At 53.1% G+C, this 26,482-nt stretch overlaps 2 protein-coding genes and 1 long non-coding RNA gene across 3 annotated transcripts in view; 1 reads left to right on the top strand and 2 right to left on the bottom strand.

The window, feature by feature from the left end:
- Nucleotides 1–275, bottom strand: part of LOC144239895 (uncharacterized) — a 1,720-nt gene extending 1,445 nt beyond the window's left edge. The window contains exon 1 of the long non-coding RNA XR_013337515.1: nucleotides 65–275. This is a non-coding gene — a long non-coding RNA (uncharacterized LOC144239895). The remainder of the gene's footprint in view (nucleotides 1–64) is intronic.
- The window catches only part of CIMIP2C (ciliary microtubule inner protein 2C), a 14,585-nt gene extending 148 nt beyond the window's left edge, over nucleotides 1–14,437 (top strand). The window contains exons 1-4 of the mRNA XM_077774106.1: nucleotides 1–3; nucleotides 10,772–11,045; nucleotides 12,247–12,359; nucleotides 14,230–14,437. The exon at nucleotides 1–3 is cut by the window's left edge and continues 148 nt beyond it. Coding sequence (XP_077630232.1) covers nucleotides 1–3; nucleotides 10,772–11,045; nucleotides 12,247–12,359; nucleotides 14,230–14,374 — 535 coding nt within the window. The 3' untranslated portion in view covers nucleotides 14,375–14,437. The remainder of the gene's footprint in view (nucleotides 4–10,771; nucleotides 11,046–12,246; nucleotides 12,360–14,229) is intronic.
- A 3,267-nt stretch (nucleotides 14,438–17,704) lies between these two features.
- CIB4 (calcium and integrin binding family member 4) overlaps nucleotides 17,705–26,482 on the bottom strand; it is a 47,570-nt gene continuing 38,792 nt past the window's right edge. Inside the window, exon 5 of the mRNA XM_077774118.1 lies at nucleotides 17,705–18,051. Within this exon, the coding sequence (XP_077630244.1) occupies nucleotides 17,705–18,051 (347 nt within the window). The remainder of the gene's footprint in view (nucleotides 18,052–26,482) is intronic.

Below are 26,482 nucleotides of genomic sequence, written 5' to 3'. Positions count from 1 at the left end.
TCTGTGGAAGCGTCACCCCCACCCCCCAAAGCCCTCCTCCCGCTAGAAGCTGACTACTCCCCACCTGCGCCTTTGGGGTTTGAAGGAACCGGGGCTCCAGTAGTTCGCCTGGCTGGGTGATCTTCCCGGGAGGGGTTGCGTGCTCAGAGCAGAAGGTGACTGGCACGGACAGGGGCTCTCTCCACATCCTCCTCCATGGGAAGTCAGTCACCAGGGAGCGAGGAGCACACCCAGCCTGGGGCCCAGGGCAGGGGGAGGAGAGGGAGCCACGTGGTGAGCTGGTGGAGACGCCTGNCTGGGTGAGGAGCGGGAGGGGGCTGGGGGGGGGGCTGGCTTTCGGGGTCCCAGCCCAGTGCAGGCGCACCTAGGATTCACGCAACAGTAGTATTTGTTGGATGAAGGCACAAAGGAGACCGCGTGGGCGCCTGGGTGGGCTCGAAGAATCTGGCCAGGTTGCACAGGCAGTAGTAGTTAGTGCTTCGTAACCTACACTGTCTGCTGGACTTTGTGGTCACTTCTCCCACTGATCTGACTTAATCCTCACACAACGCTGGCTTTGAAGGCTTGCGGGTCCCCAGATATGCCTTGCTTTTAGCATTTTCAGATGCAGGGTCAAACCTACCTTTCCTTTCTCTGGCTGTTTCCAAGCTCCAAACAGCCGAGATGCAAGTCTAACTGTCCCTTCCATTCTTCGACCCTTTCTGTTAAAGTGTCTGAGATTTCCACTCCCAACTTCTTCTTCTGGGGTGAAAGACTGTCTTCTTTCTCCCACCAGCCAACACTGGCAGGGACTGGGTTCTGAGGCACGCCTGCCATCCAGCCAGGTGTGTTAGAAAAGTTGGCTTTGGATTTTCCCATTAATTTTTTTATTCATTTGGACATTCCTCTGTTAGACATGTTGAGTGCTGGAAATGCGCCAGGTATTGTGGTAAGCAGGGGGCTGCCCTTGATGGGTTCTCATTGTGATGTAAATACAGAAGGTCTAGTTCAAAGGTTTGCAGCCTTGGATAGTGGTGTTTCCACCACATTCTGGGTGTTCATCATGAGGTTTCATTTTATGCACAACTCTATTTTTTTCTTAAGCTCCCCACTGTCCCTGGTTGGAACCTTAACCCCACCCCCAAAATGATGTTCTACTCTGCCAGGGGAAGTTGTTTATTTCAGAAACGACCCTAGGTTCCCTCTCTAGCCACACCACTTGGCTGCAGTTCCATTGAACACCTTGTCCTGTGATTGATTTAGAAATTGTGGTAATGAGTGAATCATAAGGAAGCCTCCAAGCATGAACTGGACTAGTCTTAGTAGCTGAGCCTGTATCTGTGGCTTTTTTGGCATGGATCTTTCTGGGGGGAGGTATGCTCTCCCTAAAGATCCCCATCAATGAGGAATGAGTGGAGTTCTCTTATGTTTCTAAATGCTACCTCACTGGCAATTTTGTTAACTTAATGAAAGAATCCAAGATTCTCCACCACACTTGGATAATTAGCATTTTTGTGTCTTTTCAAACATTAATCGTGGGGTTTTAAGGAGAGCCAGTCTCTTCTGACACTCAGATCACCCCCCTTACCAGTTTGATTCATAGGGCAGAGAATATTCTCAGTGGTAAAGACCTTGGAGATCATGTAGCCCAGCCCTCTTCTGTTCCAGATGTGAGGACTGAGGTCTGGGACCGGGGGTGAGGGAGACTTGCATGAGCCCCAGGCTGGTGTTGGAAGAGCTGGACTGGAACCAGGTCCCTGATGCCTTGTCGTGACATTGGGAGCCCCCAGGTATGAGCACCTACTATGTGCCAGGCGCTGTGCTGGGCTCTTTACAAACTTTCTGTAAAAAAAAAACAAAACAAAACAAAACAAAAACCTTTGCAACAACCCAGATGAGAAATAAGCAGCTTGTCTAGGGTCATCCAGCAAGTTACCCAGCCCGGTCTTTGGGACTTCAGCACCCAGGCTCCTCTGAATCCCTCCATTGCTATCTAATATCATTAGTTAGATCCCTGCAGCATTCAAGGCCTGATTCTGGGCACCAAGGAAAATAGGATGCTGGTCTTCAGAGTAGTTGGCCAGGGTGCTCTGTCTGGTCCCTTGCCACTCTGGGTCGCACCGCCCTCGGGCATCTTGCCACTCTCTGACCTGTGTGAGCAGAGGATGCTTGGGTCCTAGTCCCTGGGATTGTAAGGCTTTTTAAGGGATGAGGCCAGGCTCAGTGGGGCTCCGCGCCTCTTGCTTGCAGGTCAGATCTAAGTGGTATCCATCCTCCTCCTCTCTGCCTCCCAGCACCCCTTGCCAGGCTCATAGTCCAAACACTTGACCTGCCACCATGCGTTCATGGCCAGGCTACCCCTGCCCCTGATGTCCCTGGTGGAGCTGGCAGCAAGAGTGGGGGACTTGCACCCCCCCATACCCACTTCCCTACATTTTCCTAGAGCAACTATGCCCTTATCTGCTGCTGAGCTGGGCCCGGGCCCCAGGACCCTAAAATCAGTGCATTCCACTCTCAGGAGGGTGGCCCTTGTCAGGCAGGTGGCCCCACAAGGTGGCTGTATCCACTTCCCAAGACCCCCCACACAATAGATCTGCTGGTAAATGTTTGACAACCAGCTCTCTGAGGGCAGAGAGGGGGGTGTCTTGATTTATAGCATTCATCTACTATCTGGGGTATAGACGCTCCCACCATGGCTGATTTCAGGCCACCAAAATGGTGTCACACTGCAGAGCCGGGGAGAGAACCCCAAGCAGCACACACACTGACTCCCCCCTACGGACGCAGGAGACACAGCTAACCTCATGAACACAGACCGTAGTGAAACACGATATGATTAGGTGTTGATGAGTACACGTGTTTATTACCTTGGTTTTCAATATGATTTCTCTCACTGTGACTTTATATAATTAAAGTGTTTTTGTTTTTTTTTTTAATTTAACATTAAAGACTGGCTTGTTTAACAACAGCTCAAAAAAATCCTAGACATGTAATCATCGGCTCTCTTCAGCCAGTATGAGCCAGGACAAACTGCCGCTAGCACACGCCCGCCTCCTGTCGGCCACTTCAGACCTGAGACCTCACCTCCTGGGTGAGAGAGGTGCAGTCCAGGTCAGGAGAGGGGAGCCCTTTCCCTTCGAGCCCTGGCCCTGGCCCTGGAGGTGCAGCCAGACAGGCCGGCGCATCCTGGGCTTTAAAACAAAGGCCATCTGTCAAAGGGACATAGGAGACTCCGTGTCATCAGGTAACTGATGCCTCTCACGCAACCCTAAAGAACTGGGGAGGCTTCCTAAAAACTGGGGGTCAGAGGCCCCTGGAGACCTAGGCTTCATAACAGGGACCCTCCTTCTTTCCAGAAGAATCATCAGCCCTTAAAAATGTGTGCCTCCATTTGGCAGTTCGTTTCTGCGAATATTTGCAGAGCAGCTACTGAGTGCCAGGAGTGCCAGGGATGCAGATAGAACACCTCACTCTCTCCCCCACGGAGTCCATATTTCAGAAAGAAAGACTACACTAAAGGCCCAAGTAATTACACAGCAAGAATGTGAGGTGGGACAGAGACAGGGTCCTAAAGGGCACAGATGGGTCAAGGGAGAGGACAGGCAGGCCTATGGGCAGCTCCATGGAAAAGCGGGTGTTGGAAACGGACCTGGGGGCTGAGGCCACAAGGTCGGGAGAGGAGGAGAGAAGCATCTTGGGGGACGGAGGGGATGGCCTGAGGGAAGGCAGGGGTGGAGGTGCTGGCTGGTCCTGCCTCCAAAGCCACAGATGGCCTATTGGGCTGGAGTAGGAAGGACGTGGATGTGGGTGGGAAGCTTGAAGGCCCCAGTCAGGCAGGGCCTGGAGACTTCGCTGGGTCCTTCTGCATTTCATAGGCAATGGGGAGCCCTTGAAAGTTTTTGCCCAGGGGAAAGATCTGAAGGCGCTGTGCTCAGCAGGAAGTGCTGTGGAGAGGAGAGTGCTCACGGAAAGAGGAAGGAGGATGTGCCGAATAGTCGTAGTTAATTAGTTAATAAGGCTGCTCAAGGGATCTCTGATGGCTCATGGTAATTAATTTTAATGTCAGCTATGGGGCCATTTTGCTCCCTGTACACTCCTTGTACGCACAGGGACACACACACACACACACACACACACACAATGGCTGCCAGGGACCCCGCTGAGCGCCGTCTCCCAGCTTGTATGCAGGTGGGCGAGGAGCCAGGCAGCAGATGAGGGGGCCAAAGGGGAGGTGTGGCAGTGCCATGGGGACAGTCATATGCCCTGTTACAAAACCAGTCATTCATTCCCCTCTGCTTTCTCCACCTTGGCCAGCCGCATGACCACCAAAAACAGGCCTTTGGAAACTTTACGGTAGAACCACACAGGGTCACCCTCAAGGCACACAGATGCAAGGGCATACAAGGGACACAGGCGTGGCTAGCCAAGGCGTGCCCTCTGAGTGCTAAAGAAATGTGACCGTGTGTACCCATGTGCACGCACTCACACTCGTGTCCCTCTTCCTGAGCAGCAAGTTCTGAATAGGATCCCCAGGGGAAGCAGAGCCTCAAGAGGATTGCGGAGGAGAGGACTTCTATTCTATTGGGATGCAAATATCTTGGCATTCAGAGAAGGTGGAAAAGCGGGGAGCAGAGGAGGAGTATGGCAGAGAGCCTGGGGGTGGTGAAGACAAGAATCCCAGGGACACGTCACATGTCTATAGCTCCTTTCTTCCAAGGATGAACGCAAAGGCCACTGTGGGTGGGACGCTGCGTTCACTTTGCAGATCAGAGCCAAGCCCCTTTAAAGCAGTGTTCTGGGACATGGTGCCCCCCCACCCCCACCCCCCGGGTTTCTGGACTTCTCCTTCCTCCAGCGGACATTTATTGAGCACTTGTCCTGGGTTAGGTGCTGCGTAGGTGCCGAGGATAAAGAGAACACAGATTCGCAGAGGAGATGGATGAATGTGCACCTGACTGGATGAAATGTGACATGCATGCTAGACAGAGGGTGTGAGGTTAGGGAAGGCAACAGAGAGCCGTGGCTCTGGGAGTGGGGGAGGACCCTCTTTCCCCCCTGCCAGGGACACAGCATCCCAGGTCGAGGAAGTGTGTGCAAAGCCTCAGGGGTGCGGATCGCATGTGAGTCCCCAGAGATGTGATACTTCTGGGGTATTGGGCGCTTGTGGGGAAGCAAGAAGGGAGAGGTGACCACAGTGATGTGATGCATGTTTGAGAAAGATCATGCCAGCAGCAGCATGGACATCAGGCTATAGGGGTGAGATTTTGGTCTGGGAGCCTGGCTAGGAGATTACAGAGCATCCCGGTGAGTGAAGAGGGAGGCGGGCTGTGGTGGGGAAAGTCTGAGGACTTGGGCAGAAGAGGGGTATGAAGGGGGATGGAGAAGGGAGGATGGGGTGAGTCCTGGCTTCTGGCTTAGGTGAGGGGTGGCTGTAGGTGTTAAGCAAGGCAGGACCATCCAGGAGGAGGGGCAGGCTGGTTTCTTCCGGCTGAGTCTGGCACTGGTGGACAAACCCTATGTGGACAATGAGTTGTGTAGACCCATAGTCAGGAGAAGAAACAGAGACACATGGGTGTCCAGGGTAGCTCAGTCTGTTAAGTGTCCGACTTCGGCTCAGGTCATGATCTCACGGTTCATGGGTTCGAGCCCCGCATCGGGCTCTGTGCTGACAGCTAGCTCAGAGCCTGGAGCCTGCTTCGGATTCTGTGTCTCCCTCTCTCTCTCTGTGCCCCGCCCCCCTCAAACTCTGTCTCTCAAAAATAAATAAAAAAACATTTAAAAAAATAATAAAAAAGAAACATAGAGACACAGATCTGGGGATCTCTGGTGTATGGGAGGTGTTGGAAGTCTAACACAGATGAGCTCTCCCAGAGGGAGAGGGTCCGTCAGAAGAGAAGGGGACTCTGGGGCACTTAGAAGCATCTAGTAGGTAAGCAGAGGAAAAGAGCCAGCTCCCAGGCCATCCCCCTCCACACTGACCCCTCTTCAAAGCCTGACCCCAACGGAAGGCCCTTTGTGGAGCCCCACCAGGGGAGGGTGTAGGCTGCAGGAAGAAGGGCTGAGGTGTGGATGTCTGTATCCCCAATACCCAGGGCACAGCAGCTTCCCAGTAAAGTAACCCCCAACACTATCCCACTGTCTTAAAAAAAAATACATGTACAAAGCATAAAGAAACTAAGCAGCCCAAATCCAAACACCTGGAATTAACCAGGGTCAGCATTTGGTGAAGTTCATTCCAAGTTTCTCTTTGTGTGTCTATTCAGCTAAAAGCCCAGAGACTGGCTGGCCGGCTGGTGGCTAGGAAGATAGACAAAGCAATTCTATAAAAATATGATCATGCCATATTTGCTGTTTTAAAGTGAAAAAATCATGAAATTTAATTTTACTAGAACTCAGCTTAAGAGAAAGACATGGACATAAAATGGGAAGAATCACCAGACATTAGCTAAATGCTAATTCAGCTCAAGAGGTATTAATTCATCAAAGATCCCTCTAAAGTAGAGAGAGGGAGAGAGAATAAAAACCATGCAGGGGTGAGCATCACTGTATTGGTATTTTTCAACAGCGTGTTTTCATTTTAGGTGCCACAGGCTGACTCTGCCTTATAAATGCTTAGCAAGTCATCACCCCTCCCCCTACACCCCCCCGCCCCGCCCCAGCCAGGTTTTGTTGCCGAAATTATTTTTCCCTCTGACAGGTTTTACAACATTTACACTCTGTTCTGCAAGCAGCCTTCACCTGGCTGATATTTCTAGTTCCGCACTTAAATAGATTTGAAGCTAACCACCCGTCATGTTAACAATTTCTACATTCCTGGGTCTTCCTTTCTTTCGAATCATCTCTTCATTGGCAGGATTTTGTCACTGCACACTTCCTGCCAGAAGAGGAGAGCCTGGGGGTTGTTTTATTTCCTGAGCTCTTTCATGCTAGGAAAGGCCCGGCCGCTGTCTTTGCGGCTGATGACCGCTTGGCCAGTTTGATATCCTTGGGTTGTGCTCTTGTCCTTGCCACCTTTCTTTAGTTTTCATTCTGTTGCTTTCTTGTCTTTTTTGCTGGGGCTTGACAGCACCTGATGGCCGCACCTCTCTCCCTCCTACATTCTGAACCACTTGAGGAATAGGATGAAAGAGTGGAAGCTGATATCGGAGAATAGGGCTGATACTGAGCCCCGGGAGGAGGAGGCGGGGCTGGCACGGGCAGGTTTTCCTCCTGAAGGGCAGCGTGTGTCCAGCCAAAACAGGGCACACAGGAGTCTCGTGGGCTTGCTTGCTTCCAAGGAAAAGGGGGAGTGCGGGGTGGGCCCCAACAAGCCTCGTTTCCCTCTTCAGCCCACCCATCCGATGCCCTTCCACCCTCAGATGGGAAAGCAAGGAGGGGACGGAGGCTTGTCCTTGGAGAGCTCCCTCCTCAAGGAAGGACTCGGCAGGTGGCAGGAAGAAGCATCTCCCTACTGCTTATCTGTGACTGCTTAGCTGTTGAGCTGATAGGTTTATTAGGTTGCATACCCAGCACAGAGAACCTTCAGGAACTCTGCTTTGTCCGCTCAGCTTCCGTGTCTTGCAAACGATCTCTGCCCCAGTGCAAGTGTTGCAGAGAGAGGGCGAGGCGCGGATCGTGCATTGGGAGATTGGATGATCTCACGGTACCTTAATGAAAAAACACAGGCCCACGTTTAAGCGGTGGGTCAGCAGTCTGAGGTCGAGGGAGTCCGAGGGAGGTCGAGGAAAGAACAGGAGAGGACGAAGCAAAGGCAGAAGGAACAGAGTAGTCCATCCACAGAGAAGTTCGGGAATAAAAGAAGAGGAGGGGGGAAGTGAGGCAGCAAGGCCCACTGGGGATTTTAAAGCCGGGGACAAATGCACAAAAACATGCATCTTTGTAGGCAGAGGAGAAGCCAGGAGAGGGGAGGCTACAGATGGCGCGAGGGAGGGCAGAGGCTGAGAGAAACACGGAGGGGCTGACTGCACGCATGAGACCTTGGGAGGGGCAGGAGGGGTAGTCTCCAGACCCAGGAGGGGGTAAACCACGGCGAGGAGAGAAGGACCCTGTCCTGGAAGTGGCCGAGGTGACCTAGTAGGCATCACCAGCCCCACCATCGTTCCAGGACAGGAGGAGGCCCGGAGCCAGGAGAGGCAGGAGGGAGAGGGCTGGGGTCCCCAGCGTCGTGGGCTCAAGGGCAGCAGAGGCGAGGCTGCACAGGGGCCTGGGTGCGGTGGACGGCTTCTCCCCTCACTTCCTGCTTGCGCCCAGGCAACCTCTAATGCTTCAAGGCTCTGACAAGGCGCTGCAGGGATGCCTGTGGAGGGCCGGGCACCGGGAAGGGGCCCTTTTTATATTTTGCCTACGGTGGAGAGCAGCTCAAAGCCCCGTCAGTAACCACCGGGCCTGGCTTCCTTGCCTTCCACCTGAAGACGGGAAGGAGGAGGCCATGCACTGCTGTCTAATTCTACTGGGGAGGAGCCCAGGGGGGCCCTGAGCAGCCGGTGGCGGTGCAGCCGGTGCGGGTGATCCCGAAGTGCTGACCCCAGGGACCTCGGTGCCCTTTGGCCTGGTGAGATAGGGAAGCCTGTGATGTGATGTCGCAGTGGCCGCAGGCGCCCTGCACCCCCTGGGGCCTCGCTGATAAGGGAACTCGGCTGAGAGAAGGTGGGGCGTCAGGCCTCACAGCAGGGAGGCCTCAGGATGGGTGCCCGGGGTCCCTGCAGCCTGGTCATCTGGCATTTGTGCGAGGAATGGGGCCGTAGGTGCGTACCCACTCATCTTTTTGTTTCCTAAACACTTCCGACTCCGACCGTGTGCGAGCCCCGGGGATGTGAAGGTGAGTAAGACACGCCCCAGCTGTGCTCAAGAGGCTCCCAGTCTGGTGACGGAGACAAAGGCATGAAAACAGACAAGGGCACTGGGAGCGAGGTCTGGCTCCTGGCGCAGCAGGGAGAGCAGGACCGCCTGGCTAGGTCCAGGGAAGGGATCTCAAAGAAGTGACGGGACAGGTCTTAAAGTATCCTTTAGTCCTGGGGGGCAAGCATCGGGGGTCAGGGGAGAGGGCAGGTTTGGCATTCTTGATGGCTGGGGGAGGCGCTCGGGGCAGAAACCCAAGGGAGAGATGGGGGTGCGCGGTGTGAGGGACAAAGAGCAGTAAACCGCCAATGGCTCTTTACAACCGGTGCAGGGCGGCTGGTGAGGCTGGAGAGGGAGGCAGTCAGCTCACAGGCAGCCTTGAATGCCATGCTAAGGACTTACTTGGCTTTCGAAAGCTCACTCTGGCGGAAGTACGGGAAAGGGGCGGGAGCTAAGAGCGCAGTTAGGAGGATGGGGGGCTGCTGCGCCCACAGTCCAGGTAAGAGGCCGTGTGGCCCAAGTTCAGGGCAGAAATGGAGCCCTGGGGCTTGAGGACAAATTGCACGTGAGGAATGAAGCTGAGGGAGAGGGTGGACGCCGACTTTCTGACTTGGCCGTCTGGAGAGGGCTCTTCACCAAGATGGTACTAGATGCGGGGAAGTTGGGGTGTAGATAGTGCCTGGGACATCTGCTGGGGGTGTTTAGTATTCAACTGCAGGCAGGGGTCCGAGGAGCTTCTGGGCTGGAGATGTAGACCAGGGGCCATGCACACCGTGGGGGAGGGTTAAGGCCCTGGCACGGACCCCTTGTGGGCGCAGACAGACCCCGGGAAAAGAGAGCGGACGAGGCACATCATAAAGGGGAAACTGAGAAGAAGGAATGGTCAGAGAGGTGAGTGAAAACCAGCAGACAAGGAGGGGCTCGTGTTATAAAATCCAGACGCATGTTTCAAGAAAGCAGAGGTCGACATTGTCCAGTGACGTAGGAGACCCCTGGCGCCCTTGTCAAGAGCCATTTCTTTTCTTTTCTTTTTTATTTTTTGAGAGAGAGAGCAGGGGAGGGGCAGAGAGAGAGGTGGAGAGAGAGAATCCCAAGCAGGCTCTGCGCTGTCAATACAGAGCTCAACACGGGGCTCAAACCCATGACCCATGAGATCACGACCCGAGCTGAAACCAAGAGTCAGATGCTCGATGGACTGAGCCACCCCAGGTGCCCCTGTCAAAAGCCATTTCGATGGCACCGTGGGGTCAGAGTGAGGTCTCACATAGGGGGCAAGAAGCCACTGACTGGAAAAGCATGAATCTCGGTCATTTGCACAAAGTCTGACACTCGTGCCCTTCGGCCGTTGTCAGCTCTGTGATTCCGTGGCCGAAACAAGCCTCTCTGTGCAAGTCTCACCCGACCAGGGCTCCTCAGCGCGCTGTGTGTGCGTGTGTCCTCTGTGTCTCCAAGGGTCGCCGCCCGCCAGTCCCCTGTCCCTCTCGCTGGCCGCCGTGGCTGCAGGGGGCATGGAGCCCCTCGCAGCCGTCTGAGGGGAGCCCCGGGAGGTGGTTGACTGGGGCGAGGCTGCAACCTGTGAACCCAGGCCTTGGCTACCACACGTCTGACATCACACGTCCCTGCTGTGTCCCCACCCACTTCTTAGATTCTCTCTACCCCTGATGAGATAGTGGCAGGAGGCCTCCCCTTCTTCGGGCCACACCCTGAGGAAACGGAGAGTGACGTGCCCGCAGCCTGAGGGCTCCGGGTGGGGCCCGGTGCTCTGTCCCCCCCCCCACCCAGGAGGCCTCTGGTCTGGAGGGATGGCCAGCCTCTGGGGGAAGGAGAGGCCCAGCGTCTCCCTCACTCGCCCTTCCCCGGAGCCCCGAGCTGGCAGCGCACCTGAGGAAAGCCTCTCAAGGCCCAGAGGTGACCCGTGGGAGCTGCCGACCACACCCTCGGTTNGCCCTTGCAGGTACCAAGGCCATGTTCCCAGTGTGGCCTTCTCCTTTGGCTCCCCCTACGGCACGGCCACCCTCAAGTACTTCCAGGACCACCGCAACGCAGCCCTGGAGAAGGGCTGCTCTCTCTTCAGCAGAGGCAGCCACTTCCCGACCCTCTTCTCCCCCGACCCCGACCTCGTGCTGAGGAAGCGCTCCCACACCCGGGACCGCTGGCTGCACACCCCCAGCTACACCCGCTTCAACCTGGACGGGGGCCGCAGCACCCAGCTCACTGGATTCTACCAGGTGGGCTGCCCTGGGCCTGGCTGGGGCCTCCTCTGGGGGGTGGGGGTGGGGTGCTTGGAGACCTCTCCCCCTCCCCCTCCAAGAGTGACTTTGTTTGCATTCTCCGAGACCCTGAGCCAGCAGGGAACCCAGCGAGTTTGGCTAGGGGCCCTGGGGACAGGACCAGGACTCTGCTTCCCAGATGACCCCCCACCCCGGGGAGTCTTGGGGCTTTTGCCCAAGCTGCCCCCACCCCACTGCCAGGAGAGCTGGAGCCTTTGGGGATGTCCCCACCCTCACCCCTGCCCCATGAACCCGTGGACCCTCGCTTACTTCCTACTAGAGTAAAACATCGAAGATTCACCTACAGGATGAACCCCCCACCCCCCTGCCACCACACACACACACACACACACACACACACACACAGAGCCCGCTAAGCCCCTGCCCCGGTTCTAGCCCCAAGTCTAGTCTCGATTGTACCTGGGTCCTGGTGCCCACCTGACACCTCTTTGCTTAGCAGCCCCTCTGAAGCTGTGCCCCAAGTCATCCTGAGCCCCAGACTGGCATGTAACCGCCCACACCCCGGAGTCCTGTCCTGCTCCTCTGGCTCTTACAGCCTCCCCGGGACCTGGCGCAGACATGTCCCCCTGGGCCACAGGCACCTACGTGCTCGCCCACCTCACCGGGGCCAGGGCTCACTCTCTGCTGTGTCCCTAGAAACCCCAGTCTCTCCCTCGCTTCTCTTGCAAACATCCCTGCAGCCTGATTTCAGAGCCTGGTCCTCAGGGCAGAGAACTGTGTGAGAAGGCAGGCTCCTCAGGGAGAGGACCGGGTCAACGCTGTCAGACTCCAAGGGATTGTGGGACCGTATCGGTGGGCATGGCGAGGGCTTTGCTCTCCCCCATGGCTCTCACGCAGAGCATCCCCAGTCCAGGGGGGAGGGAAAGGGAGACACAAACACACGGAGCTTTCCTGTGCCACCTGCTGAGCCAGGATTCACACACTTGACCTCTGCTGGTTGCTTGCCTCCTTGACTCTCCATAGCAAAGCTGGCGTGGCCCTTAGACAGACGGGAGACTCCCAGCTGGGGACACCAACAGGGGCGGTAGGGGAGACAGCCCCACCCCCTGCCCAGGTGTAGCCAGGCAGGAAGTGCGGGTGCCCCAGGTCACTCCTGCACACTGACTACCTGTCATCTCTTCTTTGGGTCGGGCGGTAGATGGCACAGCAACATCGGAAGTACTATCTAGACAAGACGGGCATGGTGCCCCGGGTGCCCTACTTCGTGCTGCCTGTGAAGGAGTGGGAACGATACCCCCTCCCCACCGACTTGTGAGTGCCTGCCCTCCCTCCATTCACGCATGCTACAGACACATGCCCTAGGGGCACCTGCTTCCAGCCGGGCACACAGCCAGTCACACTGAGAAATGAGTCAAGATCTAAGGAGCCTACGGGCAGAGGATGACAGTCACACAGCAAGGAGGGGGATCAAGGTTTGGGCAGCCTCAGCAGGATGCCAGGAACCTGAATGAGCAGAACCGTGAAAGAGTGTTTCCAGTGTGTCCCTGGCCCAGTGCATGGGGAGGTGGGGAGCAACCCCGTCATCTTTGCTGGCCTGAACCCTGCAGGCTTCACCCCCCCCCCCCCCCCGCAGTGGCAGCCTTGCAGCTACACTCGTCCAAACCTGGGCACAGCCGCTTCTGAGTAGCAAGGGACTGCTGCCCTCTGGTGGACACAGAGGGCACGACACAGAGCAGGAAATTGACTTCCCCCCACCCCCATCCCAACCAGACTCAGAAAATGTTCTCCTTGGGACTTCAAAATATCTTTCAATATCCAACTGTCCATCTAACAACATATGAAAGTCCCCCACGGCCTGAAGCTCACTCCTTTTATCTGAGAGAGCTGCTTTTCCCAGGGAAGGGCAGCTCTGCCCTTTGAGATAATCCAGGCACATGGTTCCCTTGCTCTCTCTCCTGACACCAAGGCACGGAAATCAGAAATCTGTGCTGCCAAGGCATTGTGTGGGGAAGGAGGGATCAAGAGGTCAATGGAAAGATCTTGGGTTTCCAACTACTTGTTCACCTTCTGCTTGCCTCAAGATCCCCAAGCCTCGCCACCATTATTAGTAAGGCAGCAACTCTTTCTACTGACTTCAATGGTTTTTAAAGACAAAAATTGAACTGCCTGTATGTTCTTTTCTGTAAGATAAAAGGGCCCATTTAATCGATAGGGAAACTGAGGCTTAGTGATGGCCTCAGAAACGTGTGCTAGGTGGCAAGTCTGGTTGGAGGTAGAAGCTCTGGGTAGAAACCCAGATCTCCTGTCACCGAGCTTAGGACCCTGAGCTGTCCGTTTCCATGCCTTAGGTGGCTCTGAGTCAAACCAAACCTGGAGACAGTGCGGGGCCTCTCCTGGGGACATATTTCCTCTTGAGATCACTCTTGTCAGAATCTGTACCTCCCACCGCTGCGGGGAGCCCAGGACACCCTAGCTCCATTTCTTCTCCATGGAGAATCTGCTGATGGCTTCACACCCAATACAGAAGGCCAACCAGGTCATTGGGAGTAAGAGGGTCAGTACCTGCACTCAGCCCTTTGCCTGATCACCTTTGTGGCCTGGGGCAAGACCCTGCCCTTTCCTGACTTTCATTACCATCATCACCATCACCGTCACATCACCACCACCACCACCACCACTACCATCACCACCACCACCACCATTACTGTCATATCACCATCACCACCATCACCCTCATCACCATCACCATCTCCACCATCACCACCACCACCACCACCATCTCAACCATCACCATCACCACCACCACCATCACCACCACCACCATCTCCACCATCACCACCACCACCATCACCACCATTACCGTCATATCACCACCACCACTGCCACCACCATCTCCACCATCACCATCATCACCATCACCACTAGCACAATAACTTCCAGTAGGGGTTGAGCCAGAATCTATCCCAGGTCTGTCTGACACCCATGTTCTCTGTCTTCACCACCGTGCCATTGTGCAAATACAAATTATTCTGATCTCGACTGAAGGGTGACTCACAAGATGTTGAGCTTATGAGCAGCCAGCAAGTAGGGTCAGGGTGGGCTAGAAAATTGGACACACGGGGCTGTGGCGGGGTACACCTGTCTGGAACACTGCGTAACACTGGCTCCATCCTCCCCCCAGTCCTCCTCTGAGCCCAGAGAAGAAATGGCACCTTTTAAGAGTATCCACCGAGAACCCGAAGACCTACCAGACGTTCCCCTCAGGAAAGAGGGTCTCCCCACACGAACGGCAGAGGAGAGACCTCTACTTTGAGTTCAGAGCATGATGCTTGAGAGCCTGGCCCTGATCAGGTTGGCTTTTTGGAATAAAATCTTTAGCCATGTCCAAACCCATGGTTTCCTCCTCTGACCTCTGGGAACATTTGGCCAAAGCAGGACAGCACCTGAGGGTCTCACTTGGCACCGAGTCTTCAGGGCTGTCAAAGGCTCAGCTCAGGGGTTCAAAGCAGTAGAAAACAGTGTTCACTGACTCACTGGGCCCCCCCACCCCTCCCCTGAGGTAGAGGCAGGTAGAACCAAGGACTAGAGGGATCCTGAGTCTTGGTGTCAGGCCACTCAGGTCCATAGATATCTCCCATCGGCTTCCACTAGTGTAACTGAGGAAGCCCCATTATTGTACATCTGAGAACAAAAGTGAAGTGACCCCAGAGCAATCTCACAGGGGGTCCTGTGCAAAGGAATTCCAGTTTGGGCCCTGGCCTGGCATCATTTAATCCGAACAACTACTTGTGAGGGAAGGAATGGCATCCCCACTTTACTGATAAAGACACTGAAGCCCAGAGAGGCTGAGAAAGTTACCCACGCTCACACAGCTTAGAAGTGACTCACGTTTTTGACCCAAGCCCTAGTTTTTCCACTACATAACCTGCTTATGGCCCATGTGGAGACTGGGGAGTAGGCGTGACACAACCCCTAAGGATGCTGGAGCGCCTGAGAGGAAAATCTGTGTAAAGCAACTGCTTGCTGCATTCTTCCCAGACTGGAATGGACAGGTTGATTTGGCATCTACCTCTGGAACTATTTTTAGAATAGGACATGAAGGAGTGACGTGGAACTAAGCTGCTCTTCAAGGAAATAGGGGAAATAGGTTCCCAGGTCATGTGCATGAGGTTGGGGCTTTGGAGTGTCTGGTCTCACCTGGATGCTGCCTCCTACTTCCTGGGAGACCTGCTGGGGCAGGGGACAGGATGTGGGTGACAGCCCCTCAATAGACAGATCTGGGATGGGGACCTCAGGCCAGGTGTGTACCCACATGACAAGAGTTCTCCAACATTCCAGTGCCTCTTAGATTTGATCAAGGGACTCCATCAGTCCATGGAAATCTATTACCTCTTGAATGGGTGAGTCAGGACCTAAAGGCAAAGAGACCGCTGCAGGTTCAAGTGAGGGTGAAGCAGCCCTTCCCCTGTGAGCCAGTGTTTAGACACCTTCCCAGATGATGGGAAAAACCATATGCCCATCAGAGCATCTGTTGGCTCTCAAAGGCCTTATAAGGGGCTGCTCCTGTGACTCAGAGTCTCTGATCAGCTGGGCCCCAAAGGGTCCCTGTGGTGGCCAAAGTCATTCCAGGATGTGGATGAATAGAAAGCAAATAAACCCCAGTTTCTGGGGCCTGGGGGTGCCAAATGGGGCCAAGATGTCTTCTCCCTTGACAAGGACTGGGGAGCCAGGCGCCAGCTGGAATGACCACTAAACACATGTCTCTGTACAGTCGGCCCCAGAAGGTGCTGGGAGGTGGCTCCAGTGAAGGGAGGGGAGGATGTAGGTTTTCTTGGTGAACTTCAGCCCATTTGGCCTGGTCCCTGCTGTGACCTGGGTCGGGATTTGAACTCTGTCCCCAGAAAGACTGGTCATCCCAGCTTTCTTGGTCATCGGCAAGCTTCAACCCTGGAATGAGAAGTTACTAACAAAAAGTACTGCTACACGATCCTGTAGTCAAAAGATGAACCGATGGGGCAAGGGAAAGCCATTTTCTTTTGCTTTATTGAGTAAACAATAGTCTAGAAGTGAGGGAAGGACAGGAACAGAATCATACTTCTGATCAAAGTCCCCCAGTGCCTGGAGGGGGTTGAATTCCGAGTTCCAGCGGTTCCCCCTTGAGGCTGCCCGATCAGGTCTTTGTAGCCACATCAAAACCCCCAGAAGTGAATCCGAAAGGAGCTGAGGGAAAGCATCCCATGAGCCACCTTGAGCTACAAATCTAAAGTGCCCTCCAGTTTCTGGGTTCACAATGGTCCTGGAGACATCCTCCCTTGCCCACCTTTTGTGTCCCTCTGTCTGTGGGATAGCCAGTGTGCAGCTGTCACAAGCCTACCCAAAGGCCTCTTTATGCTCCTTTTAGCATCACCAGAAAGCAAATGCCAAAACCAATGGAAAGAAATGGGAGCAATTCAAAGAAAAAGTCAAGGAAGACAGGATTCTGGCCTCAGTTATGTGGCTGGACTGTTATGAAAGAAGAGGAATTACCCTTAGTTGGGGTGGTGTCAAGTGTGGACCCTCTTCCAGAGGGTCTCCTCAAGTCTCGGCCCCATAGCAGCCATGATGGAAAGGAGAGCCCTGTCCCCCCAGCCAGGTGATTGGAAGAGGAGGGGTGGACACCTGACCGGAGTTGGGCCAATCAGAGTCTCTCTCTGGGAGTCTGGAGTCAGAGCTGAGAGATATTACTTAGGAGTCAGCCAGGGCCATTCAGAACCAAGGAGATATAAACCTGACTGCTGGGGGGAGGCCATGTGGCCTCCCGTCTGACAAGGCAGAGACTCTAGGCACAGAGAAGAGAGAAAATACACGCTATCCTTGGGTCCTGGCCAAGTGCTCTAGGGTCTAGTTGTCTTAGTCCTTTTTTCTAATTGACTTGTCAAACCATCTCGAGTGGGCATTCTTTACTATCAAAATCACTTAGACTGTGAGACCAAAGGCAGAACAGGGCCCGGGAGCAGCAGACACATGCAAACAGAGGCCAACTCAACACAGGAAGGGCAATCGAACAGGGCTGTTCGACATGAACGGGCTGCCTCCCAGGGGCACGGGATCCTTCCCATTACTGGAAGGATCCGAACAAGACCGTTAAACATGAATGTGGAGATAGCCAATCATCATAAGGGTGTTTGAACCAAGATAGAAGACCGTTAAGGTCCCTTTGTCTGAAACAAGGTTTGGAAATACTCGAACTTTCCCTGAGCTCCACAACCAGCATCTTCACACCCCCATGTAAATCCCCAACTCCTGGTGACCGTAGGAGTTGTTGGGACAAGGGAATAAGATGGGCAGTGGCAAAGGCCACCACCTCCAGGCAGTCTCAGAGTCCCCTAGGCTTAGAGAAAATACATCTGTGTGTCAGGCCAGCTATACACAGGCAGCACCCCAAGGCAGGACCACCCATATCATTTACAAAGCCGGGAATGCAGTCCTGTCTTTGCTGGTTAAAACCCCACTCCTTCCTTCCTTCCTTCCTTCCCTTCNTGTGTTGGGCCACCTGCCTGCAGTGACTGCAGTGTGGATGGCTCGGCCCTGCTCTTGGGGACCCTGGAAGGGAGTCAGGATCCTGAAGGAAAGACAAGAACTTAGCGGGTCGTTGCCTCCAGCCGTGTGCCCATCACTCAGGGCACCTCACCGTGCCTGCCATCCAGCTTTGGGTGACAGCCTGGCCCAACCCAGCCTGTGTGGCCCCAGGCACGCACGTGGTTTGTGACGTCAGTCAGCAGGTCTTCCGACACGTCGTCACTGTTGAGCAGTCGGAGGACAATCTTCTGTAGGTCCTCCTCATCAATGAAGCCANTGCCATCCAGCTTTGGGTGACAGCCTGGCCCAACCCAGCCTGTGTGGCCCCAGGCACGCACGTGGTTTGTGACGCCAGTCAGCAGGTCTTCTGACTCGTCACTGTTGAGCAGTCGGAGGACAATCTTCTGCAGGTCCTCCTCATCAATGAAGCCGTTCTCGTTAAAATCTGCAAAGAGGAGGCAGAGCGTGAGAGGTGGGGCCTTCCTCGGCCTCCCAAGAGTCCAGGGAGCCATGGCCGCACAGAGCTCCGGTGTCCCAGGCGGGCCTAGAGCCTGGCCCCTGGTGAGACCTGGGCGGGCAAGAGGTGAGGGAGCCACAGCAGCAGGCCGGGCTGCAGAGGAAGGTGGTGCTACTGAACACAACAAAAATAGCCATTCTAATGAGCGTTCGTTCAATGAGCACACACTACCTGCTGAGACATATCCTGAGCTTCACCTCACTACCTGTTCTCAGTTGTTGGATCTACACAATCAGCCTATTTTTAGTCTCACCAGGCACAGAGGTGTTCGGTGTTGGCGTACACTGCCAGTAAGTGGACGGCTGGGATTGAGACCCAGCCAGGCTGGTCCCCGAGCCCGCCTCAACCCCTGCACTATGGAGATCTCCATCTCACAGCTCACACGCCAGTAGGCGGCCTGGTGGCTAGGGGTTGGGGACACGGAGGAGCAGGAGGAGCCTGCATTGAGCACAGGTCCCTGCCGCTGCCCCTGCGCAGTGTGACCTGAGTGCCTGTCCCACCTGCACTGAGGATAATGCCTGGTTTCCACTCTAGGGGGCACCCTGACCCTTGTCAGACCTTGAGTCCTCCATTTTGAGCTCAAAAATGGGGTCAGTCACGTGAAACTAATATAACATTGTGTGTCAACAACGACAATGAAATCTGGGCATTACCCCAGCTCCCTGAACGCTGGACTGCCAAGGTATGTTCAATCCGGTTTCTTACAGAGACACCTTGGACGGGTGTCCTCGGTCTTGTCACTGCCTGCTGCACGTCTTCTCTACAAGCCTGGAGCATTCCTACCTCCAGGCCTTGCAGAAGGCACCCCTTTTTTCCTCCAAGCACTGGGATACTCTGACTCACGCTGAGCTTGCTCTCCCTGGCCTCCCTGTGAAGGCTCCCTGACAGCTTCAGGCCCAGGATGGCTCCCTCCTCAAGCTCCAGCAGCTAATATAGGACTTGTCCTCCCGGACAAGTGGCCTAGGACTGCCTTGTCTTCCCACTGCTGCATGTACTTCTCACCACTGCCTCGCTCAGCTGTAGTGGGCAGACACAGTGGGTGCCTCTGGGTGCCCATCCCTCAGCTCTGGTACACAGATACCCCTGACTGGTTCTTGCCCGCATGGGGCTTCCCTTCCTGGGGTGCAGGGGAGACAATGGGGCACCTGAGTGGCTTGGCTCCAGGGAGAGAGGAACGGGCATCCCAAGGGTTCCAAGGGTTTCCAAATGGGTGAGTTCACGTCTGATTGGGGCTGGGGGTGTGAATGAGGAAGACTTCTTGGAGGAAGAGGCATCATAAAATGACAAAAGGGTTTGGGTGTACAGAAATGGCCATTAGAGAGAGTGCTAGGTCACTAGAGACAGTGGTAGAGAAGAACTAGAACCAGAGTGACCAGTCTAGGGTGAGGGGAGCAGAGGTTTGGAGGTCTGGGAGACAGAGTCAAAGGTTAAGTGTGGAAGGTGGGCTGAACTGCATAGAGCCTTGAATGCCAAGGGAGGCAGCCCTCCTCTGGAAACCCCAGCACAATCCCTGAACCACTCATCCGCCATGTGTAAGTGCAGTAAACTGAGACAGATACAATGGCCACCACAACAAACACAGATGTGCCAGGCAATGATCTAAGTGCTTTTTATTCTACTGCATTTAATCCTCAGAACCCAGATGAAGAAAGTGAGGCACACTGAGATTAAATAACCAGACTTCCTTAATCTCATTTCAGCATCTTGCCTTTAAATATCTATCTCCAGCCTGGGCTTCTGCACTCTAGGGATGTGTATCCATCCACAGGCCTTCCTGCCCTCCCCACTTTACAGTATGATAGGTCCTTCAAATTCAACTGATCAAACCCAAACTGTCAATGTGCCTCCCTCCTCCCCATCCCCAAGCCTGCTGCACTCAACTGTGTTCTTCCTGGCAAATGGGCAACTCCACTCTTTCGGTCACTTGGCCAGTGAACTTGGAGTCATCCGCGACCATGTCCCCACAGCTAAGGTATCCACAAACCCTCCCAGCTCCACCCTGGGGAGACAGTGGACCCAGCCTGATGACCTTCCCCACCACACTGCCTCCACCATGGCCCAGTCATTGTCCCCTCTCTTCAGGATTACCCTAGTGGCACCCAAACCAGTGTGCTCACTCTCCGTCTGCCCCTCAGCCTGTTCTCCACTCAGCAGCCTGAGGTCCTCATACCACATTCCCCGCTCGGTACCCCTTCTCCCAGCCTCCCGTCTTGAGCCAGAGGAAAGCCCCGGGTCCTGACAGTGTTCCCCGAGGTCCACCCTGCCCTCACCCTGCTTCCTTCCCTTTCCCCATGAGGCCAGGCACGATCCTACCTCCGGACCTTTGCACTGTGCTTCCCCTCCCTGGACCATTCACCCAGAGATCCTTTGGGTCTTCATTGAAATGCCAGCTTGTCACCAGAACCTGCCTAAAATTGCATTTCTTGTCCCTTTCCTTGCTTTGTTTTTCTCCCAACACAGAATACTGCTTAGCACAGTGTATATTTCACCCATTAGCGCCTTTATTTCTCTCTACTAGAATGTAAATTCCTTGAGGACAGAGAGTTTTGTCTTTTTGGTCACTACCGTAGCCTCAGCTCCTACAACAGTGCCTGGAACAGAGTAAGGGCTCACCGACTATGTCTTGAGTAAGTGAATGCATGAACTACCCAAGGCCACATGTCGATGAAGGATGGAGACAATGCTAAACCCAGGCAGTGCACCTCTGTGGGCAGTCTGTGGTCTTAATCACTCATAACTGCTTTTATGGTATGAAAGTGCCCAATTTTTAGCTAGGTATATGACCATCTAAAATGAACACTACATTTCCCAGCCTCCCTTGGTGCTAGTTGTGGCCCCGGATGTTAGAGTTCTGGCCAATGAGACACAAGCAACTTCTAGGAGGTCTTTAAAGAGAAAGTACAGCCCTTCAAGACAGTGAGGTGACCCTGGGAATGGAGGATAAAGTGACGCCGTGGAGGTACCTAAGTCCTGGACATGGCAGAACCACCATGGACAGCTGCATTTGGAATTCCTCGCATTGGAGAAAAAACATGTACCTGCCAGTGATCTTAGAAGCTGTCTTGCATAAACCGTTTGGGGTTCCTTGTCCTTAGCAACCAAACTTAATCCTAACTCATGCATAATCAGGGCCTCAGTTTCCTCATCCATAACAGAAAGTAGCAGTACTGCCATACAGTCACTGTGAAGATTAAATATGACAATACGTGGAAGTCATCCAGCACGGGGCTTGGAATAGAGAAGGCACTCAGGATAGAGATGCGAATTAGATAGAGCGGAGGCTCCGTTCTCGGTCACTTGATGATTGTTAAACACTAAACATGCAAACCCTGGAAACTATGTAACATCTCACTTTGAAGAGTGAAAGCTAGAGCTATATTGGGACTGGAATGGAGGAGCGAGTTTGCTGCTGTCACAGGCTCCTTCAGGGTTAGACCCCAGACGTCAGTCTGTCTTCCTTGGACAGGATATGGATATGGAAAATATAGGGGCACCTGGGTGGCTTGGTCGGTTAAGTGTCCGACTTTCGCTTAGGTCATGATCTCGCGGTTCGTGGGTTCGAGCCCCGCGTCGGGCTCTGTGCTGACTGCCGGCTCAGAGCCTGGAGCCTGTTTCAATCTGTGACTCCCTCTCTCTCTGACACTCCCCTGCTCATGCTGTCTCTCTCTCTCTCTCTCCTAGAAATAAAAAAAAATAAAAAAAAACATTAAAAAAAGAAAAAAAAAAGAAAATACAACTCACCACCTCCCTTCTTAAGCAGGTAGCTCTCCCCTGGCTGAGAAACTGGAGGCTAAGGCCCGAGACGTTCATCCAGGCTCTCCCTGTGCTGCTCTGCTATCACACACCGTGGGTGATGGCTGGGAGCAGGTGCGGGGGCAGAGGGATCGGCACCCCGGCTAGAAGGAATGGACAGCCGCAGTGACATTGCACTGCTGGTGAGAAGTTCCGCAGCCTCTCCCAGAGACCCCGCAGTGTGCCTGGGCGTCCTGCTGGCCCAGGTCCCATATGCAGAGACTGCAGCAAAGTGACATGGCTTTGGTCCCAGGCCATCTGGAAACAGAATAATTTGCTAGAGTAGAATGTAGTCCTGGACAGTTCCCCTCCTTTGGGGGTGCAAGGGCACAGCAGCTTAGGAAAGGGGTGGGGGCTGGGAGCTCTGGGCTGCTGGCCAGCCCACGCAGCCTAAGCAGCCTCAGACCTGCAGCCTTGGGCCACTCCGAGAATGGGGGGAGGGCTTATGTCTCACTGTTTCCCGACAACGGGAGGTTAGAGAGAGCTTGGAAAGATGGGGTTTAGCCTTCAGGTCCCCCCAGAGTACTCTTGCCATCGTCATCTCAACCTCTCTGTCATGTTACTCCTTGCAATTTACAAAGTACTTTTACAGAAATTAGCCCGTGTGGTTGAGTGAGGAAGGGCACGCTTTCATGATTATTTCCCAGGAGAACTGAGCCTGCCTCCGTGGCCTCTCCCAGCCCTGGGTACTGTGTCAGATCCTGGGGCAGTGTGGGAAGATCTCCCACTAGCACTCTGGCACCTGTCTGAGGGCCGTTCACATCTGGTGGAAGCCATGCTGATGGAACAGGAAGGAAGTGCTGGGGTGTTGGTCTCTAGCAGGTAAAAAATCCCTGCAGAAAGGGCCGGGGCTGGATCTGTTAGAGGCCGGGAATGTCCCTCAAAGTGGAAAGTGGAGCCCAGTAGGTATATCCCCAGTGCTGGATTCTTGACTGAAGGTCATTCACCCCTTCCTTCCAACTCTCAGCAGTGCAATTCTTGTTCAAGGTGACACCTTGTTCAGCTTAAAATACTCAACTTTCCAGTCTCCCTTGCAGCTCTTTGTGGCCATGTGACATCGTTCTGGACAACACAGTACGAAGCTGTTGGGTGGGGCATCCAAGGATGCTTGTTAAAGAAGAGTCAACTTAATCTGTGCCCTTGAACGTACACTTGATTCTTAGCCCTTCTCCCATCCCAGATGTGTGCAGTGTGCAGTCACGTTTGAGAACCAATGAGTTAGAGGAGTGTTCCCTAGACTTTAAGGTGTGGAGGGACCAGCTGGGGTCCTGTTAAGATGTGAACTTGGCTCTAGCAGGTGTACAGAGGGGCTGGAGCTTCTGCGTCCCTAACAGGCTTCCTGGTGATAGTGCTGCTGCTCCATGGGCCCCACACGGAGTACCAAGGCATCAGAGCATCGAGTTAGGTCTCTGGACTTTGGCCAAGAAGGGTCACAGCGGCCATTCCCACTGCCATCTTCTCCTTCCTGTCTCCTTCTTTTCCTTTTTATTCTTCCCCTTCTGCCTTCAGTGCCGCCCTTACCACCTCCATGCACTGAGCAGCCACCCCATGCCAAACACCGGGCTCGGAGATTCACTTGTCCCCACCTCTAATCCTGCTGACAGCTCTGTAAGGCAACAGATCTTCTGAGCCCAGAGAGAATTCAGATTTGTCTGGATGTATCTGATGAAGCCTTGGAGTTTATGAGTCCCCAGGCATCTATTTGCACAGCTGATTTGCATGAAGGCTTTGCGCTTTTTTGTTTTTGTACTTGAGCTCAAGGAGGAAGGAAACCCCTTAAGGGGTCCTGGAGAGAGGGGTGGAGGAAGATATAAGGACAGTGTGGGGAACAGGTGGTGTCGGGTCCCAGGTCTGACCTGAGGCACTAGGTCTGACCTCTTGGGAGTGAGGGCTTCCTCCTTACTTCTAAGCTGAACACGGCTTAGCTCCTGTGCCTTGGAGCCTAAAGAGAACCTGCTGTTCTTACAGCTCCCTGAAGGCTTGGTGTTTTGGTTTGTTTAGCTCTGGAACCATGGATAGACAGCTGAGGCAGAACATCTGCTCAGCCTACACTTTACCATCTCTGAGAAGTGTCCCTCCCCCAGTGACAGAGCTCTGGAGCTATGTTTATTTATGTGACTCGGCATCTTTTTGGCCGTGGTTGATTGGACAAGGCTGTTTACCCAACCCTGGTGCAGCAAGACCATTGATTTGGCTGAGCCATCAGTATCTTCTGAGAAAATGGGGGGCCAGGGTGTTCATCTTTGGTCCATAGGCACAGAAGCACGAAAGTCTGCAGAAAAAGAAATTGCATGGAGAGAAGCAGAAACGAGAGACCAGGGAACCACGAAGAAAAAAAAAGAAAGTAGCCACTTCGCTTCCTGACCACTGCCAGCCACGTCCTCAGGAGGGTGCCTCAGTTCCACCATGGGCTCCATGCTGCTTGTGATGGACAAGCTCTAGTGCTCCCCTGCCCCTATGACCCACACCTCTTGGTATTTGTGCATATATAACCCCCACGTCCTTTTAGTGGCTTATAACTAACCAACAGAATTTGGCAAAGCGATAGGATAGTCCCTCCATGATGGTTATATAAGACTCTACCTTACCAGCACACTGGCTTCAAAGACTCTCTCTCTAGCTGTCTTTGAAGAAGGAAGTGGCCATGTCGGGGGATGCCCATGGGGCAAGGAGCATGGGTCAGCCTCTAGAAACTGAGGGCAGCCTCCAGCCGATAGCCAGTGGAAACCAGGGCTCTAAGTTCCCTAGACACAAGGAAATGCATTTGCCAACAACGAGAGTGAACGTGTAAGTGAATTCCTCACAGTCAAGTGCAGCCAGACAGAGCCTTGATTGCAGCTTTGTGGAACCCTAAGAGAGGACGTAAAAAAGCTGAGCCAGACTCCTAACCCACAGAAACTGTGAGATGATAAATGTGTCATCTAAATCCACTAGGTTTGTGGTAACTTATTACACGGCAATGGAATGCTAATATACTACAATTCTTCATCAGTTGCCTCTCACACAGGTAAGTCCCCGGTACTTGCAACCCAAAGACTCTTGGGTAATATGAGAGCACCCAGCCTGGGCCAGTGCTCTGCATCAGGGAGAGCTGCCAATCCAGAAGAGTATGGACAGGATGCAGAAGAGGCAAGGGACAGCACAACAAATTCTGTGCAGCACAAGTCCTGACACAGAGGGGCAGCAACTAGTGGTCCCTGGGGAGCCCCAGAAGTACTTGGGGTAAAGAAGGAGGAAGACTAGTGAACAGGTGGAAACCACTAAGCCAACTAAATGTGGGTATGTAATTTCATTTGCACTTAACCCTGCTTGAAGTTCACTGTAAATGCACGTCTTGTGTCAAACTTTGGACACATGGGGCCATTATATCTTCAAATATCTTTTCTTTCCCATTAATTCTTTCTGTCCGAGATACCAATTGATTATATATTAGAGCTTCCTATTGTCCTTCATGTTCCTGAAGCTCTGTTCCTTTTTTCTCTCAATATATTTTTCCTCTGTTCTTCAGATTAGATTATTTCCATTAAACTATCTTCAGGTTTCTGGCTCTTTCCTCTGTCATCTCAATTGTCCTATTAAGTGCATCCAGTGAATTTTTAATTTTATTTTTTATTAAAAAATGTTTAACGTTATTATTTTTGAGAGGGAGAGAGACAGAAACAGAGTGCAAACAGGGGAGGAGCAAATTAAGATGGAGACATAGAATCCAAAGTAGGCTCCAGGCTCTGAGCTGTTAGCACAGAGCCCAACACAGAGCTCAAACCCACAAACTGTGAGATCATGACCTGAGCCAAAGTCAGATGCTCAGCTGACTGAGGCACGCAGGCACCCCATGAATTTTTATTTTAGATATATATTTTATTTTTCACTTTGATATTTTCAGTTTGATTCTTTCTTATAGTTTCTATTTCTCTGCTGAGAATTCCCACTATTTCTTCCATTATGAATTTCTTTTACATCACTTTTACATCACATTTACATGCCAGAGTCAGGCTCCATCCTTGAGAATATATCAATTTTTATTTATTTTGTAATTGTATATTTAATAATTTTGGATTATACCTTGGACATTTCTGGTTTTCTAAAATTTTTGTATGTTGAATAATTATGGATTATATTTTAGACATCATAAATGATTTATTGTAAAATCTCTGGATTCTGTTATATTCTTCCAAAGAGTGTTGATTTTTTTAAAAAAAATTCTATCAGGAAATCGACTGGACTTAAACTGTAAACCATGTCACACAGGGACCTTGTTAAGATGGAGTGGCCACTCAAATCTCAGTTCTATTATCCTTACCCGAGCTGCTTTGAATTTACCCTTGTATATGTGGTTTAGAGGTCCTTTCTCTGGCTTTCTTTCATGGACTCTCCCTTCTTTTCACTTTTCATGGGAAAAGTGCCCCCAAACAGTCTGATTCTTCAAGTCAGAAAGAATTTAGGGTTTCTATCCGTCCTGCAAGATGCCCTTCACTGAAGCCCGCCTTTAGGCTAAAAAGTTTGAAAAAAGTGAGGAAAAGGGCCATCCAGTACTACTTCCTCCCTCCAAGTGTCAACTCTCTGCCTC

This window comes from Crocuta crocuta, unplaced genomic scaffold (assembly GCF_008692635.1).
Source record: "Crocuta crocuta isolate KB4526 unplaced genomic scaffold, BGI_CrCroc_1.0 scaffold246, whole genome shotgun sequence".
NCBI classification, from domain to species: Eukaryota; Metazoa; Chordata; class Mammalia; order Carnivora; family Hyaenidae; genus Crocuta; species Crocuta crocuta.
The sequence above is the reverse complement of the archived record's forward strand: the minus strand, read 5'-3'. Positions and strand labels throughout refer to the sequence as shown.